This window comes from Zootoca vivipara, chromosome 12 (genome assembly GCF_965207765.1).
Source record: "Zootoca vivipara chromosome 12, rZooViv2.hap1.1, whole genome shotgun sequence".
Classification (NCBI taxonomy): Eukaryota; Metazoa; Chordata; class Lepidosauria; order Squamata; family Lacertidae; genus Zootoca; species Zootoca vivipara.
Genome location: NC_142595.1, coordinates 10,885,726 through 10,901,162, shown reverse-complemented (window position 1 = coordinate 10,901,162; position 15,437 = coordinate 10,885,726). Strand labels below are relative to the sequence as shown.

Below are 15,437 nucleotides of genomic sequence, written 5' to 3'. Positions count from 1 at the left end.
AGGCATCCCCACATACCTGCCAAGTTCCTGCCTTAAAAATAAGGGATCGGACCGGAAGTAGCAGACCGGAAGTAGCGCTGCCGCCAATTTGGAACTGGGCGGAGCATGCTCAGAAGTGACTTTTGATGCTGCTGTGCCCAGTTCCAAAATGGTCACCGCACCAGAAGTCGCGCTGCAGCCATTTTGGAACTGGGCAGAGCAGCATCAAAAGTTGCTTCTGAGCATGCTCCGCTCAGTTCCAAAATGGCCGGTGTGCCAGAATAAACCGGGAAAAACAAAAAAAAATCCGTTTGTTCGGCTGGGAACAGCTGGAAAAATGGGGGTTTCCCAGGGAATACGGGAGACTTGGCAGCTATGCATCCCCAAACTGCGGCCCTCCAGATGTTCTGGCCTACAACTCCCATGATCCCTAGCTAACAGGACCTGTGGTCAGGGAAGATGGGAATTGTAGTCCAAAACATCTGGAGGGCCGAAGTTTGGGGATGCCTGGTCTAAGGCCTGTTCTTCCTTTTTCTTTCAGCTCAGTACATTAGAAGCAAAACTCCCTCAGTGTGCTCAAGTTGACCACTACTGTAGGATAAGAATTTGAAGGTGGTTTGTGGCCACATTCCTCAATTAGCTCAGTAAATCAACCACAGTATCCTCCTGGAGCAGCTGTCCAACTTAGGGGTGAGTTGCACCGCTTCGCGGTGGTTCCGGTCCTACTTGGCTGGACATTTCCAGAGGGTGATGCTTGGGGAGTGTTTTTCAGCCCCATGCAGCCTCCAATGGTTTTATCTCCTATACTGTTTAACATCTACACGAAACCACTGAGTGGAGTTATCCAGAGGTTTGGAGTACACTGTCAGCAATATGCTGATGACACACAGCTCTACTTCCTCTTTACATCCGCAGGTGAGGCAGTAGGTGTGCTGGATCTTTGTCTTGCCTCGGTAATGGACTGGATGAGAATCAACAAACAAGCCCCATCCAGATCAGCCTGAGGCACTGTTAGTGGCCGGTTCCCTATATCAGATGGATGGGAGGTTGCCTGCTCTTGATGGGGTTACAGTTCCTCCGAAGGAGTGGGTATGCAGCTTGGGGGTACTCCTGGAGGCTCTGCTGTCACTTGAGGCCTCAGTGGTGCAGAGTGTCTTTCATCTGCTTCAGCTGGTGGACCAGCTGCACCCCTACCTGGGCAGGGACAGACTAACTACTGTTGTCTATGCTCTGGTAACCTCAAGGTTAGAGTACTGCAACACATTATACGTAGGTCTGCCTCTGAATACATTTCGGAAACTTCAGCTGGTATAGAATTTAGCGGCCAGGTTGCTCAGTTTGAGCATATTACACTGATCCTGGCCCAATTGCATTGGCTGCCAATTAGTTTCAAAATGCTGGTTTTGACCTACAAAGCCTTAAACAGCTCAGGACCGCAATACCGCAAGGATCATGCTTCTCTATATGAACCTACTCAGACCCTCATCACCTGAGGCCCTTCTTCACCCTCTTTGTGAGGGTGGCAACATGCGTTTTCTACAGTGGCTCTCCATTTGTGACATGTTCTCCTCAAGAAGGTTCAGCTGGTGTCTTCATTATACACTTTTAGGCACCAAGCGAAAATGTCATCTTCATCAAGGCCTTTGGCTGATTAACATCTGATGCACTTTTAAATGTGTTATGGGGGAGGGAATTGGTTTGTTTTTGTTCTCATTTTTATGATGTATTCTGTGTTTCTTATTTTCTATTTTTATGTTGTGAACTGCCCTGAAATCTACAGGTGAAGGGCAGTATACAAATTTATTTAATTAATTAATTAAACTAAGTTTGCAAAGGGTTTTCCAAAGGTTGACATCATCCTGGATTTGAATTCTCTCTGACCCCCCGCCCCCCGCCCCCAAAGCACCTACCACTTCTGCATCACCATAAAAAGCAGCTAGATCCAATGGCGTGCGCCCATTTTTGTCAGCATGGTCTGTAGCAGCTCCACTCTCCACCAAAGCTCGTACTACTGAAAGGTGTCCCTTTAGGCAAGCCCAGCTGAGGGCAGTAAGTCCTTCTTTGTCCATTAGGGAAATGGAGGATCCTGGGAAAAACAAAACACAAAGCAAGACTGCTTAGGGTATTTCCAAATACGCTAAACCCACCTGCAACTCATAGTGCCCCTCCTTAGAGTTTCATTCCTGGAAGTTGTTTTTTTTTCTTCCATGGAAGTGTGTGCCTTATTTAAGAGACGTTTATGTCCCCTGCAATATTCCATATACTGGCTGGGCCCGGAACGTTGGAGGAAAATTGCCACCAACTAGTTTGCTGACATTTGAAGCGCTTACTTGTCAGACCATAAAGGTAATACCATTTGGAAAAGAATGACGTGATAAGAGCTGATTCCTAGAGAGAAGAAACAAAGTATAGAGCAGGCATGTCAAACCTGCGGCCCTCCAGATGTTTTGGACTACAATTCCCATCTTCCCCAACAACTGGTCCTGCTAGCTAGGGATCATGGGAGTTGTAGGCCAAAACATCTGGAGGGCCGCAGGTTTGACATGCCTGGTATAGAGGAATACACGGCTGGTGCAATCTCTACAGGTTGTGGCCAGCCAGAATAACAGCATGATTTTGGTCATTTACGCCGATAGCTATTCTGCTGAGTTGAAATAGTCAGATTTTCTGAACCTGTAGACTGGGGGGTGGGGGTGGGATTAGCACCTGAATTGGGAAATCATGAGAAGGGACATTTTGTTCATAAAGTTATGCCTGCAAAAAGTGAATCAACTAAGTAAGGTTATTCCACTGTAAATGAAAGATTCATATACAGCAGGCACCCCCAAACTGCAGCCCTCTAGATGTTTTGGCCTACAACTCCCATGATCGCTAGCTAACAGGACCAGTGGTCAGGGATGATGGGAATTATAGTCCAAAACATCTGGAGGGCCGAAGTTTGGGGATGCCTGATATACAGCATCCTAATTCTTAATTGAGTCTAGCTTGCATGATTTCATCCAACGGTATGAAATTTGTGGAAAGCTAACCTCAAGGTCTATCTTCGCAGTAATTTTGAAGTCTGCTTACACATACTTGGGTTTAATCTCAACACTACTCCAAACTAACCTTGTGCTAGTAAGAACTCTACAGTGCCCAAATGCCCCTCCGAAGCCGCCATCATCAAAGGAGTCCGGCCTTGTTTATCTGCCATGTTAACATCTGCACCATGGGTGAGCAAGAGATCAACAATCTGAAAGCATACAAAGCAAGGATGCAATGAGTACAAATTGTGCACAGTTTGAGAGCCATGAAAAAATGCCTAAGCCCTACGCTCTGTACTCACGACAAGTTTCAATTTGCAATTAAAATGTCACTATGCTACACCTACTTAAGTCTAGTACTTTCAAAATCTTCCACCTCCAAACATTCCTCATATATCCATTGGATTTACATTTAAGAAATACTTTTATTTAAAATGGATGTGAAGTTTTCAGAATGTTCTGCACATCCTGCCTCCAGACAAGGGGTGAAGAATCCTTTTCAACCCAACATATTCACACTCGCAACCGCACAACCCAACATATTCACACTCGCAACCGCACCTGCTTCACACCCTATTCACAGAAATGCCTCTCTTCACACATTCGCTCCTCATTCACACACACAATGACTATACATTATGTTATTTTTACTGCTGGGGAAGGGGAAGGAGGGGCCAGTTAGGATTTTCAAACTGCAACATTCAAATGTTTTGGGCTTCCTTGGAAAATAGGTTCTGTGGCTCTGCCCAGCTTTGGCTCACCCTCAGCACACCTTGAAAGGATATCTTTGCAGCCTGAATCCCCTTCCTCGGGGTGGGGCACCTCTACGGTACAGTGTTCCATGTTTTCATCACCTACTTACTGGAGCAAGCCGTCTCACTAGAGCTCCTCCCTGTAAAAGGTCCTCAGCCATCTCCCTCCAGAGAGACAGCATACAACAGTAGATGTACAGACTTGTTTAAATCTGCTTACCCCAAATTACTGGAGATTGCACAGGGAAAGCTCAGAGAAAAAGAGTGTAAGTGTGTGTGTGTGTGTGTGTGTGTGTGTGTGTGTGTGAGAGAGAGAGAGAGAGAGAGAGAGAGAGAGAGAGAGAGAGAGAGAGAGAGATTGCTGAGGGGGTCAAGCAAGGCATCATGTTTACAACTGCACCATGGATGAGCGTGGAGAAAGAGGGGAAACTGCAGAGAGAGTGGAGAAATAGAGAAAGACATAGCAGCATATTCCATGTTGATTCTCAATGGAGGCTGCTAAGTGAGTTTCTGGAAGCAGAACAGAGCTGGTGAGGGACTGGCAGAACAGATTAAGAGATCACAGGGGCTGCACCCAGCCCATGGGATGGAGGTTCCCCACCAATGGTATAAGCTAATGTATGGTATAGATACTATAGGCTACTAAGGTACACTCGGGGTAGATTCTGGGTGATCCTGCTGCCTCCATGTCATTTACCTTGTGCTATCTGGTCCCTCTCTCATTTTCATATATAATGCATGTTTTCTTTATATCTGTGCATGCTGGGCTGTATTGGAATAACTGTTGCAAAAACACTGGCAACCCCATATTTCTAAATGCAGTGAACGTCTGAGTTACCAACCACCATAACCAGAAAACACAATAATGCCAACCAGGGAACACCCTTATTTATCAAATGTTAGGTGGGAATGGACTGAAATCGTGGACTGCTAAAAGGCGGGTGGGTGGGTGGGGAACATCATTGAGGTGTGTGGGAGATAAAGAGGGCTACATGGGAGATAAAGAGTGAATTGCCTATGTTGGAATAGGCCAGGGGTGGCCAACTCCCAAGACACAGAGATCTACTCACTTAAAAACTGCCAGTGATCTACCCCCTTTTGGGGGGGTTCAGGTCAAGGTTTTTGAGGGGGTTTTTTGGGAAGGAGGGAAGCCCCACTTTTTGGAGGTACAGGGCTAAAATGATTAGCTTTTTTAGGGGAGCCAAAGTTGTTGAGCTTCTTCGGGGGGGGGGGGGAGCCAGTCATCTACCAGTGATCTACCACAGACGTCTGGTGATCTACTGGTAGATCATGATCTACCTGTTAGACGTGCCTGGAATAGGCTAATGGGGCTTTCTACATGATGTAGAAAAAAATGCTTAAATTTAAATTGGAACTTTTGGCACCTTTGGGATAAAACATGTTCCTTCCAGCACAATAAATCTCCATCAGCATTTGTGAACCATAAGCTTTCTTCTAATGAGAGTTAGGCACTGTTTACATGTGAATCACACACATGAAATGCTCTTTTTGGCAGTACGTCAAAGCAATCTCCTTTCCTTCTGCATTCCTAGGAATACCACAGTTATCCCTGTTTACATCACATACATCTAAAAGCCTCCATAATTAAAATACAGAAAACTTCAGACAGGCACCAAGGTACTGAAAATCGATTAGCGATCTTCCCAGGACTTCACCAAAGGGAGACACAGGTTGAAACTCCTCTCACGTTGTTGAGGATATCCCACAAAAAGGCCCATGTGATGTAAATGATACAGGAAGCAGCTCCAAAAATCCAAGCTGTATACATACTTGTTACCTTATTAGGACAAGGACAGGCAGCTGTTTTCTCCCTCCCACTCCCCTTACCTGCCAATGGCCTTGTCTAACGGCACTGAATAAGGGAACGACGCCACGTCGGTTGGGCTGGGCTACAGCTGCTCCCTGCTCCAGAAGCAGGCGGCAAACATCCAGCTTGCCTCGTCCGGCTGCAGCAGTCAGGGCTGGAAGAGAGAAAATACCAATTGGAATAAAAGAAAGCCGGCTGCTGTTGCTGCTGCTGAATGACTTCGAGCCATGGCATGCACCTAAGTGCTGTGCAATGGCTAAAGTGGAAATAATCCCTGCCTACAGGCTTCTTCTTTTTTAAAAAAGAAGAACATGACAAAGAACATGACAAAAGGATAGTGGTCCTAAAATAAAAAAAGGCTTTAGGTTACAAAAAAAAGGTTACAAATAAAAAAGGCTTTAGGTTATTCGCCCAAGAGATAAAGGGTAGCATAGACCCTGGAAAGATTTAAGCCCTCTTCAGGCATTATCCAGTGGCCAAGGGAATGAACACACTAATTCCACCTCCTGCTACCATTCCATGTTGGAGGGTAATCTTCTGAAGCAGGGGAGGCTCCTCTTCCCCATGTATTTTCCCAGTTTCTAAAGCATGTGGGTAGCCTCTATGAGCACAGAAAACTCCCCAATTCAGAAGATCATCCTTCAACTGGGGACAGGGTGGAGTTAGCGTGCTCACTCCCACGGCTTCCCTTCACATGCTCAACTGACTAGAAAACACATTAAATGGGGTTGTTGTTTTTTAATCTGCATCAGTCATGGTAATTGCTATATGTGGTGGCGCTGTGGTTAAACCACTGAGCCTAGGGCTTGCTGATCAGAAGGTCGGCGGTTCGAATCCCTGTGACGGCGTGAGCTCCCGTTGCTCGGTCCCAGCTCCTGCCAACCTAGCAGTTCGAAAGCACGTCAAAATGCAAGTAGATAAATAGGAACCGCTACAGCGGGAAGGTAAACGGCGTTTCCATGTGCTGCTCTGGTTTGCCAGAAGCGGCTTTGTCATGCTGGCCACATGACCTGGAAGCTATACGCCGGCTCCCTCGGCCAATAATGCGAGATGAGCGCGCAACCCCAGAGTCGGTCACGACTGGACCTAATGGTCAGGGGTCCCTTTACCTTTACCTAAGTAACAAGAGATGAGGAAAGACTGAAGTTCAATTCTCCACATCCAGGTTAAGTTATCAGAGAGAATACTTTGTTTAGCGTAACATCCCCCCAACCCCCGTACATAGATCTACACACATATTGCTATTATTATTATTATTATTATTATTATTATTATTATTACAAAGTAAATTTTCCATCAGGCTGCATCTGCAGTAGCCAGGTGTGCAGAATTGCTGGCAGTACAAGTGCACAGTAATTCCCCAGGGCACGTGTTCTTAAGCAGGCAGTTCCAAGCAGGGCCAGCTCAAGACATTTTGACACCTGAGGCAAACCACAAAATGGCACCCCACTCCTTACCCCAGCTGGCCAGGGAAGAAGGGATGAGTGAAGATCTGATTGAAGGGGAGGGGAGATCGATATCTACATCAGGAACATGGGTGGGAGGAGACCAGCAGCACCTCCTATTCTCTAAAGGCCACTGCAGACGCAGCACTGGGGGGGTGGGGCAGGGGCTGCAAGGGAGGCGACAGATCCGGCATCCAATGAGTGGGCCACAGCTGCTGCTGCCATCGAGGCACCAGCAGAGGTGATACATTGCCTCCTAGGGATCCTGCCTCACCTTGCCTCATGGATGGGCCAGCCCTGGTTCCAAGGGATTAGGTAAAGGTAAAAGTACCCCTGACCATTAGGTCCAGTTGCAGACGACTCTGGGGTTGCATGGGGGTAGGTGAATCTGACTGCATGGGGGTAGGTGAATACATTTTAAATTTTTGAACTGCTACATTTCTCATGATATTACATACTAGTGGATTTTAGCCCGTTTAAAAACGGGCGCTAGAGGAAGCGGCCTGCCGGGACTGGCTTGGCGGTGGCGGGTCTTCCCGCCACCACCAAGCCAGTTCGCAGCGGGGGCTTTTCGCCGTTTGCCTTCCCCTGAGGGGGAGGCAAACGGCGAAAAACCCCGCCGCGCCGCAAATCGGCTCCGGGACTGGCTTGGCGGTGGCGGGTCTTCCCGCCACCGCCAAGCCAGTCCGCAGTGGGGGTTTTTCGCCGTTTGCCTTCCCCTGGGGGAGGCAAACGGCGAAAAACCCCGCCGCGCCGCAAATCGGCTCCGGGACTGGCTTGGCGGTGGCGGGTCTTCCCGCCACCGCCAAGCCAGTCCGCAGCGGGGTTTTTTCGCCGTTTGCCTTCCCCTGGGGGAGGCAAACGGCGAAAAACCCCGCCGCGCCGCAAATCGGCTCCGGGACTGGCTTGGCGGTGGCGGGTCTTCCCGCCACCGCCAAGCCAGTCCGCAGCGGGGGGTTTTCGCCGTTTGCCTTCCCCTGGGGGAGGCAAACAGCGAAAAACCCCGCCGCGCCGCAATTCGGCTCCGGGACTGGCTTGGCGGTGGCGGGATGTTCCCGCCACCGCCAAGCCAGTCCGCAGCGGGGGGTTTTCGCCGTTTGCCTTCCCCTGGGGGAGGCAAACAGCGAAAAACCCCGCCGCGCCGCAATTCGGCTCCGGGACTGGCTTGGCGGTGGCGGGATGTTCCCGCCACCGCCAAGCCAGTCCGCAGCGGGGGGTTTTCGCCGTTTGCCTTCCCCTGGGGGAGGCAAACAGCGAAAAACCCCGCCGCGCCGCAATTCGGCTCCGGGACTGGCTTGGCGGTGGCGGGATGTTCCCGCCACCGCCAAGCCAGTCCGCAGCGGGGGGTTTTCGCCGTTTGCCTTCCCCTGGGGGAGGCAAACAGCGAAAAACCCCGCCGCGCCGCAATTCGGCTCCGGGACTGGCTTGGCGGTGGCGGGAAAAAGGGGAGGAATTCCTCCCCTTCTTCCCGCCGCTGCCAAGCCAAAGCGGGCCTCCCTCCGCGCCCGCTGCCGCTTCGGCTTCCTCGGGTTCCCCGAGGAAGCGCCGTCCCATGCCGGAGGTGTGCGGCAAGGCTGCCGGGGGGGGGAGCGCTTCTCTCCCCCGCCGCCTCACCGCGCACCTCCGGCATGAGACTGGGCTTCGGAGCGGCGGTTGGCGGAGCGGCAGTTGGCTGTTCCCTGTGTCCCGAGAGCACGGGTCCAATCCCTGTGTCCCTGGTTGTCCCTCCGTCCAATCCCTGTGTCTCTGGGGGACATGCGCAGTACCCCAGGGACACACGGGACATCTGGACGCAGGGACAACATGGACATTATTATTACATATTAAGTAATAATACCAAATCAGCCTATTATGTCCTTCTGCCCCCCTCCCCCATATTCAAATTTATGTACAATTGACAGAGTTTTCTGTCTAGTGTGTTTAATCATATAGAACAGTACAATTATATGGGTCATCTATTCATATGTGTACTACGTGAATGGCATGAACATTTTCTCATGTGAATCAGAACTGAACTAATTTAGGCATGCTGAATGTGTTTCTAAAATTATTGGGCTGAGCACGAAGAACTTCAATTTCAACTGAAACTGAACCAAAGCACTGAATGATTTGACTCCCTGGCCCCCCAAAATGCAATTTGGGCAGACACTTTTAAGAAGACAAAACGAAACCCTGCATTTTCATCTGCAATACTTTTGAGAGTTCACCAGGGAAAAGCCTGTAATGCAGCCATCAGACAGACATGATTCCATCTAAATGCAAACTTGGGTCCCTTTTTAGGTCAAGGCAGAGCCCACCGGTTGCAAAAGCCTTTTCTGTACAACCAAGCGATCATTCATTCTCAAGACTTCAAGAGTTTTGTGTAACATGGAAGTGCCTTGTGCCTAGCATAATGTGTACTGTCTGGGATAGAGGAGACACTTTCACCCTGAAAAACAGACGAAAGCCCTTTTGAAGTTGCTCTTTCCCAGACTGACACAATAAACTGCCGGCAAAGCAATTTCTTTCTCACCCTCCCATTCTCCAGCAGACCAAGTCCTTTGTCTTGTGCTGCTTAAATTTGCCTCTTTGAATATTCTGGCCTGGCTTCTCTCTCCGCTATTTGAAGCATTCGCACCAACCCTCTCTCCATGCAAATGAACATTTTCTGTAAAATAACCCTGATCCAGATCTCTCAGAAGTTCATTGAGATGGGTGAATCTGCTAACTGTGCAAAATGAATCAATTTTAATTTAGTCATTAGAAGCCATGAAGCAACTGTCTTCTATAATGCCACATTTCTCTGCCAAAAATAAGGAGGCACCTGCTGTAGTGGATTATCAGGATGTTCTTTTGAGTATCCAGCCCAGCACTGTTCAGAAATAAGTAAGAGCACACACTGACCTGGTTCACACATAACGCTAAACCAAACTATGGCTCAGGGCAAATGGGCACTGTGCTCCTTCCTCAGTCCTGCTGTTTCTACACGACCCAGGACTAAACCATGGTTTGGCTTAGCTCTAAATCTGAACCATGGCTCACGGTTTGTCTCATTCGAGACAACAGGATAATGAAAATAAGCAAGGCAGCCAACTGACCACAAACATGCAAAATGTACAACATAGTATAACTTCTACAGGAGTAGAAGTTATAGTGGTTCATCTTATTTCAATTTATATACCTTTAATTACAATAGTCTCTAAGTGGTGCTCAAGGAATACAATACAATGAAATAAAAATCAAATAAATCCATACAATGAGAATTCAGTTAAAATGGGATGGACAGTTCTGAATGGGGTCACACTCCCTCTGAAAAGCAGGTTCACAGCTTGGGGGTACTCACTGATCTGTCTTTTTCATTAGAGGCCCATGTGATCTCATTCACTTGTATGAGCTTTGGCTGGTATGCCAGTTGTGACCATTCTTGGCCTGGGATGGTCTGGCCACAGAGGTCCATGCACTGGTAACCTCAAGGGGCTTGATTACTGTAATATGCTTTACATGGGACTGCCCCTTGCATCTGGTCTCGAAGCTGCAACTAGGGCAGAATGCAGTGGTAGGTCCACTTCAGAGGAGCAGGTTACTTGCAACATGTTACTCATCTGCTAAGACTGGCTGCTAATGCACTACCAAGACAGGTTCAAGGTTCTTGTGTTAATTCCTGACTCCATATTTTCCACCATGATCACTGGCACCCTCTGATGGGCCACTTCAGCTGGATTTTACTAGAGACTGAGCTGGTAGAGGTTCAGCAAGAATTGTCCCTGCCCTTCTTTTAGACATCTCCTAAAAACTGTGTTATTCAGACAAGCTGCTGAGAGGTGAATTTCTTTTAACTAGCAGTATTTATTAATTGATGCTTTTACTGCTCTTACTGGGATGTCATGTTCTTATGCATATTGCCTTGCTGTAATTTTATTCAAGTGTGGCCTATAAATGTTGAAATAAATAAAATATTTATAAGCTTTTCCTCCTTAAACTCAGAAGCAACAACCGATACTCAACACCCTGAAAAAATTAAGGGACAGAGGTTTATGTTGGCACTGCTGTGAATTTCCCAGAGGATAACCAATCTCTTTCAGCACACCACACATGTATTTAACGGATGCAAGGGGAGTCACAAACAGTCTACAGAATTTACCTGTCTCTCCCCAGAGACTGTCAAAGCTGTTGATCTGTGCTCGTTCTACCTCCTCCTCGTCTTTTTCTGGAAGATCAAGCAGGTAGGAGACAATCTGAAAACAAAGAAATCTGTCAGTTTCTGAACTCTCTGTGTGTCTAAAAATAAACTGCTGATAATCTGAAGGTGTAGCTGCTTTGAACAAAACAAATGGACAAGGAGTGAACAATTCCCTATTTGGCACTTTTCCACAAAGTTAATGTACTCCCCAGCCCCATTAAAATAATTATTTGCCTTTACAACAAAAACACCCACCCCCACCATAATTTATTTATTTGGAAACACCTTTAGAAGGTAGCACACAATATCAGGACATAAATCTTAAACAGTATCCAACTAAACAAACAAGTCACAATGGGTTTTTTTGTTTTTATTTTTATTTTAAATACACTTAATAACCTTAAAAAATCCGCATGGGAAGATTCATGAGGAACCTGATGTACTAAACGAGGTCCACTATACATTCAAAACTCTAACCTACATTCAACGATTGTTAGTACTGTATTTACTCGAACCAAATGCTCACTTTTTTGGCCAAATTATGTTGCAAAAATTAAAGTGTGCATTAGATTCGATGGCACATTTACATTTGCCAGCAAATACTTTTTTTTGTTGTTTCAAGGTTCTGAAAAATTGAGGTGCGCATTAGATTCGATGGCGCATTAGACTCGAGTAAATGCAGTATAGTAGCTGTGCCATCTTCTTGCAAGCAATGATACTGCTACAGTTATCCATGTGTTAACATCCAAACTAATTACTGGGTGTAAGAGTGTATAATGTTTCCGGTTGTCTTTGAAACTTCTTAGAAAACCTGAGCTAGTTCTGTACAGGACAGCTACTGTGTTTTCCTTTGACCTTTCAAGCCCTAGAAGGTTGGCTGTGAGGGAAAGTGGCCTTTGGGCTGAAAGAAGTTCCTCACCCTCTACTCCCACATAAGCCTGCCTGATAACATTTCCCCAGGTGCCTCAGAGGTTAGAAGTGTGGTTATGCACCATGATGGCTATGGTCTGCCTCCACAGTCGGAGGCAGCAATGGGAAGGGAAAGTGCTTTTATGCTCATGTTCTACCTGGCTGGCCACTGTGAGCCTAGGATGCTGGATTAGATGGGCTATTGGAGAGAGGACTTTTTCTGTGGTTGCACCCTGCCTATGGAACTTAAGCCCACACAAGAGCCACGTTAATTTTCTTTTAGATACTAGGAGAATTCTATCCTACTTATTCAGGCTTTTGGTATTTTGTTTGTTTCCTTGTTCTATTTCACATTCATTTCTCTGGGTCATTGTTTCTGTATGGTATGGGCTGCTGGAATTGCTTTGATTTGTATAATTTGCCTGAAATGTTTTATCTGCAATTTATTGGTATACGCAATTTCAGTTTTCCATCATTTCTTCTTTTTCTTGCAATTGTTTTTATGTTGCTTAACGATTTGTTGTTAGCCACCTTGTGTGTCATTTCTAGTACAGGAGAGGCAAGCAAATTATTTTAAACAACAAAAAGTCAGTAGATTGTCCGCAGCTTTTGGCTGCAGAGCTAAAGGTGTGGTGGCTTCACTCAAGCCACTTGATGGTCAGAAAGGTTCGCTGCATACAAAGGTGTACCTAGGCTCCCGTAGTAACTGCATAACCCTCCCTCGCACTTCAAGCTTTAAAAAACAGTTACTCAGTATTTTGCCTTAACACAAAGGCCGCTTGGCCAATGAGGATTCAAAAAGGCTGAGCGACAACTTACCTCGGTGTATCCCATGCTGGCAGCAGCAATCAATGCCTGCTGGATAGCTTGACTCTTTTTAAACACTCCCTGCTGTTGCCCAGCAATTGTCCAGTCACACTGGATTAAAAACTTGACAACTTCCAGGTGGCCTCTGAGAGCTGCATGAACCAGTGCACACTGACCGTTCTTGTCCAAGTGATCCACCTATTCAAGAAAAGGAAAAAATGGCTGATTAAAATTTAAACTGCTGTGTGTTTTAGTTCCTGTTTTCCTAACACTGCCACATTCATATGGGAAATATTCTCCATGTTTCTCTGGCCATATATGCAGAGCTAGCCAGAACCTGGTGCCTGTTTTGTAATGACAACTGTGTTCTGTGTCCACAAGTACATTATTCACATGTAGCACAAACCACTCTCGTTGATTTCACCTGCAAGGAGCAATGACATTTAAAATGGAGTTTAGAATATAAACGCAGGACAAATCTTGCAACACACAATTGCTATGTGCACTACCAGTGATCTGCAAACCTCTTTGCTACATTCCCCCATTTGGTAAAATCTACCAAGTCCCACTCCAATAAGCAAAGTTAGTCTGAAGAAATCTATTGTTTACATCTAATTCAGGAATTAGACGCCATTCTGTCTTGTTACCGATTGACAGTGTTTACTTCTAGAGAGCTACCTGTGGTTTTCAGTGAACGTTTTGCTGTTACTTTGGGGAAACAACAAATGTTCACTGAAAACCACAGTAGCTCCCTAAACGAAACACTGTCATTCGGTAACGGCAGAATGACATAGTGATCTTATAGAACACAAATGTCACCTAAAGCATTGAGCTGGTTAGTGAAACAGCGTAAAATTGCAGGCTCCTGGAGAGGTGTTGGTTCCTGGATGTTTTCTGAGGTTAGCCAAAATGGACCATATTAGAAGCGAAGAATCTGCCAAAGACTGTTGTTGATATTTATGTATTATATAGTTATATTCCTATAGAGTGAGCAAAACCAACTCACATTAAAAACAAAAAAAAACCCTAAAAACAGAGCTATACAATTAGAAGGCGGGATGAACAAATCCGGCCCCATTAAAAAAGGCCACTATGCCATCCACTTCAATTTAAGAGCCAAAAGCCCGGGTAAAGAGAAAAGTCTTTGCCTGATGTCTAAAGATGGTGCCAGGTGTGCCTCCCTGGGGAGAGCGTTCTGCAAACAGAGGGCCACCTTCAGGAACTTTTACAATATTCAGGAGCCTGAGAGAGTTAATTTTAACCTAAAATGAAAACAAGTTTCTAGCCATCTTAATTATGAAGACAGGTATGACAATTAAAAAGACATGATCCTGAACAAATAGTTAAATCATATCCCTAATCCATGTTACATTATAGTTCCTGCTTCATGATGTATTAGATTTTGGAATACCATTCTAGGGATATTGGCTACTCCTATTCACTTGGTGTGAAGTGTCATGTAAAAAGGGAAAAGGCATATTCTCCAACAGCTGGCGTTTACCATGTTCGTGCAAAACTAGATTATGAACTCTAGCCTTGCTTTCTGTATTTGATAGCAAATTAAAACAGGAGAACTTTAAACGTCGAGACAAACAAGTTTACCACCTAATCCCTTCAACAGCTCAGCAACATCCTTACCCAAACCTGAGTTGCCAATGAACTGCTCTGGGATTTTAGTTGCAGACCACAAACCAGTGAAAATTGTGGAATACGTTTATGAAGAAACAAAAATGAAATTGTTGCCCATGCTCTTGCTAGCGTAACTACTCCAGAGAGTAGCTAGAAGACAAGGATGCAAACGATTAGGACTCCAGCCTAAGGGACATGGGCAGCCCACCTGTGGCTTGCTAGCTCAGGTTTGAGAACAGGACAGCCACCAGCTCAATGCCTTCCTCACCTTCGCTCGCTTCTTGCACAAGAGGGCAACAATGCTTAGATAGCCAGCAGCAGCAGCATATCCAAGAGACGTCAGGCCACTTTCTGAAGAGGCATCAACATTTGCTCCAAATTCCAACAGCAAAGCTACCATCTCCGTGTAACCAAGGTGGGACTGGACGCACAAAATTGGGGCATTGTTTAGCACTTCAGTTCTGTAATTGATGTTGGCGCCTCCTAAGATCAGTAGCCGACTGACCTGAACAGAAAGAAATGGGAACGGATGAGATCAGCATTCTCTAAACTTCAACGAGCCAATTTTCTCAATTAAAAACGGAGCAAAAGAGTTTTGTGTACTAGGGATTAGAAGCTTCCCTCCCCTGCCACAAGCTTGATTTGTCTAGCAATTCTTAGCCAAAGCAGAGAATACACAGGAAAAAGTTAAGTTTTTTTCCATAAGAGTTCTAAATTTGCTACTGCTGTCTCCGCTCCCCACATTCCACTGTCCTTTGGCACTAACAAAGGGGGTAGACGTTTCTTCCTCTCTCTCTCTCTCTCTCTCTCTCTCTCTCTCTCTCTCTCTCTCTCTCTCTCTCTCTCTCTCCACTTTCCCTGTCCTCTTTCTAGCACTTTGAATGCTGCAAAATCTTTTTTTTTCCT

At 46.2% G+C, this 15,437-nt stretch overlaps 1 protein-coding gene across 11 annotated transcripts in view; it reads right to left on the bottom strand.

Moving 5' to 3' along the window:
• TANC2 (tetratricopeptide repeat, ankyrin repeat and coiled-coil containing 2) overlaps nucleotides 1-15,437 on the bottom strand; it is a 195,493-nt gene that overhangs the window by 12,420 nt on the left and 167,636 nt on the right. For all 11 annotated transcript variants that reach the window (XM_088655539.1, XM_088655541.1, XM_088655538.1 and 8 more), the window contains 6 exons: nucleotides 14,800-15,036; nucleotides 12,915-13,100; nucleotides 11,148-11,241; nucleotides 5,603-5,736; nucleotides 3,088-3,211; nucleotides 1,890-2,065 (listed from right to left, as the gene is read on the bottom strand). In XM_088655539.1, coding sequence (XP_088511665.1) covers nucleotides 1,890-2,065; nucleotides 3,088-3,211; nucleotides 5,603-5,736; nucleotides 11,148-11,241; nucleotides 12,915-13,100; nucleotides 14,800-15,036 — 951 coding nt within the window. The remainder of the gene's footprint in view (nucleotides 1-1,889; nucleotides 2,066-3,087; nucleotides 3,212-5,602; nucleotides 5,737-11,147; nucleotides 11,242-12,914; nucleotides 13,101-14,799; nucleotides 15,037-15,437) is intronic.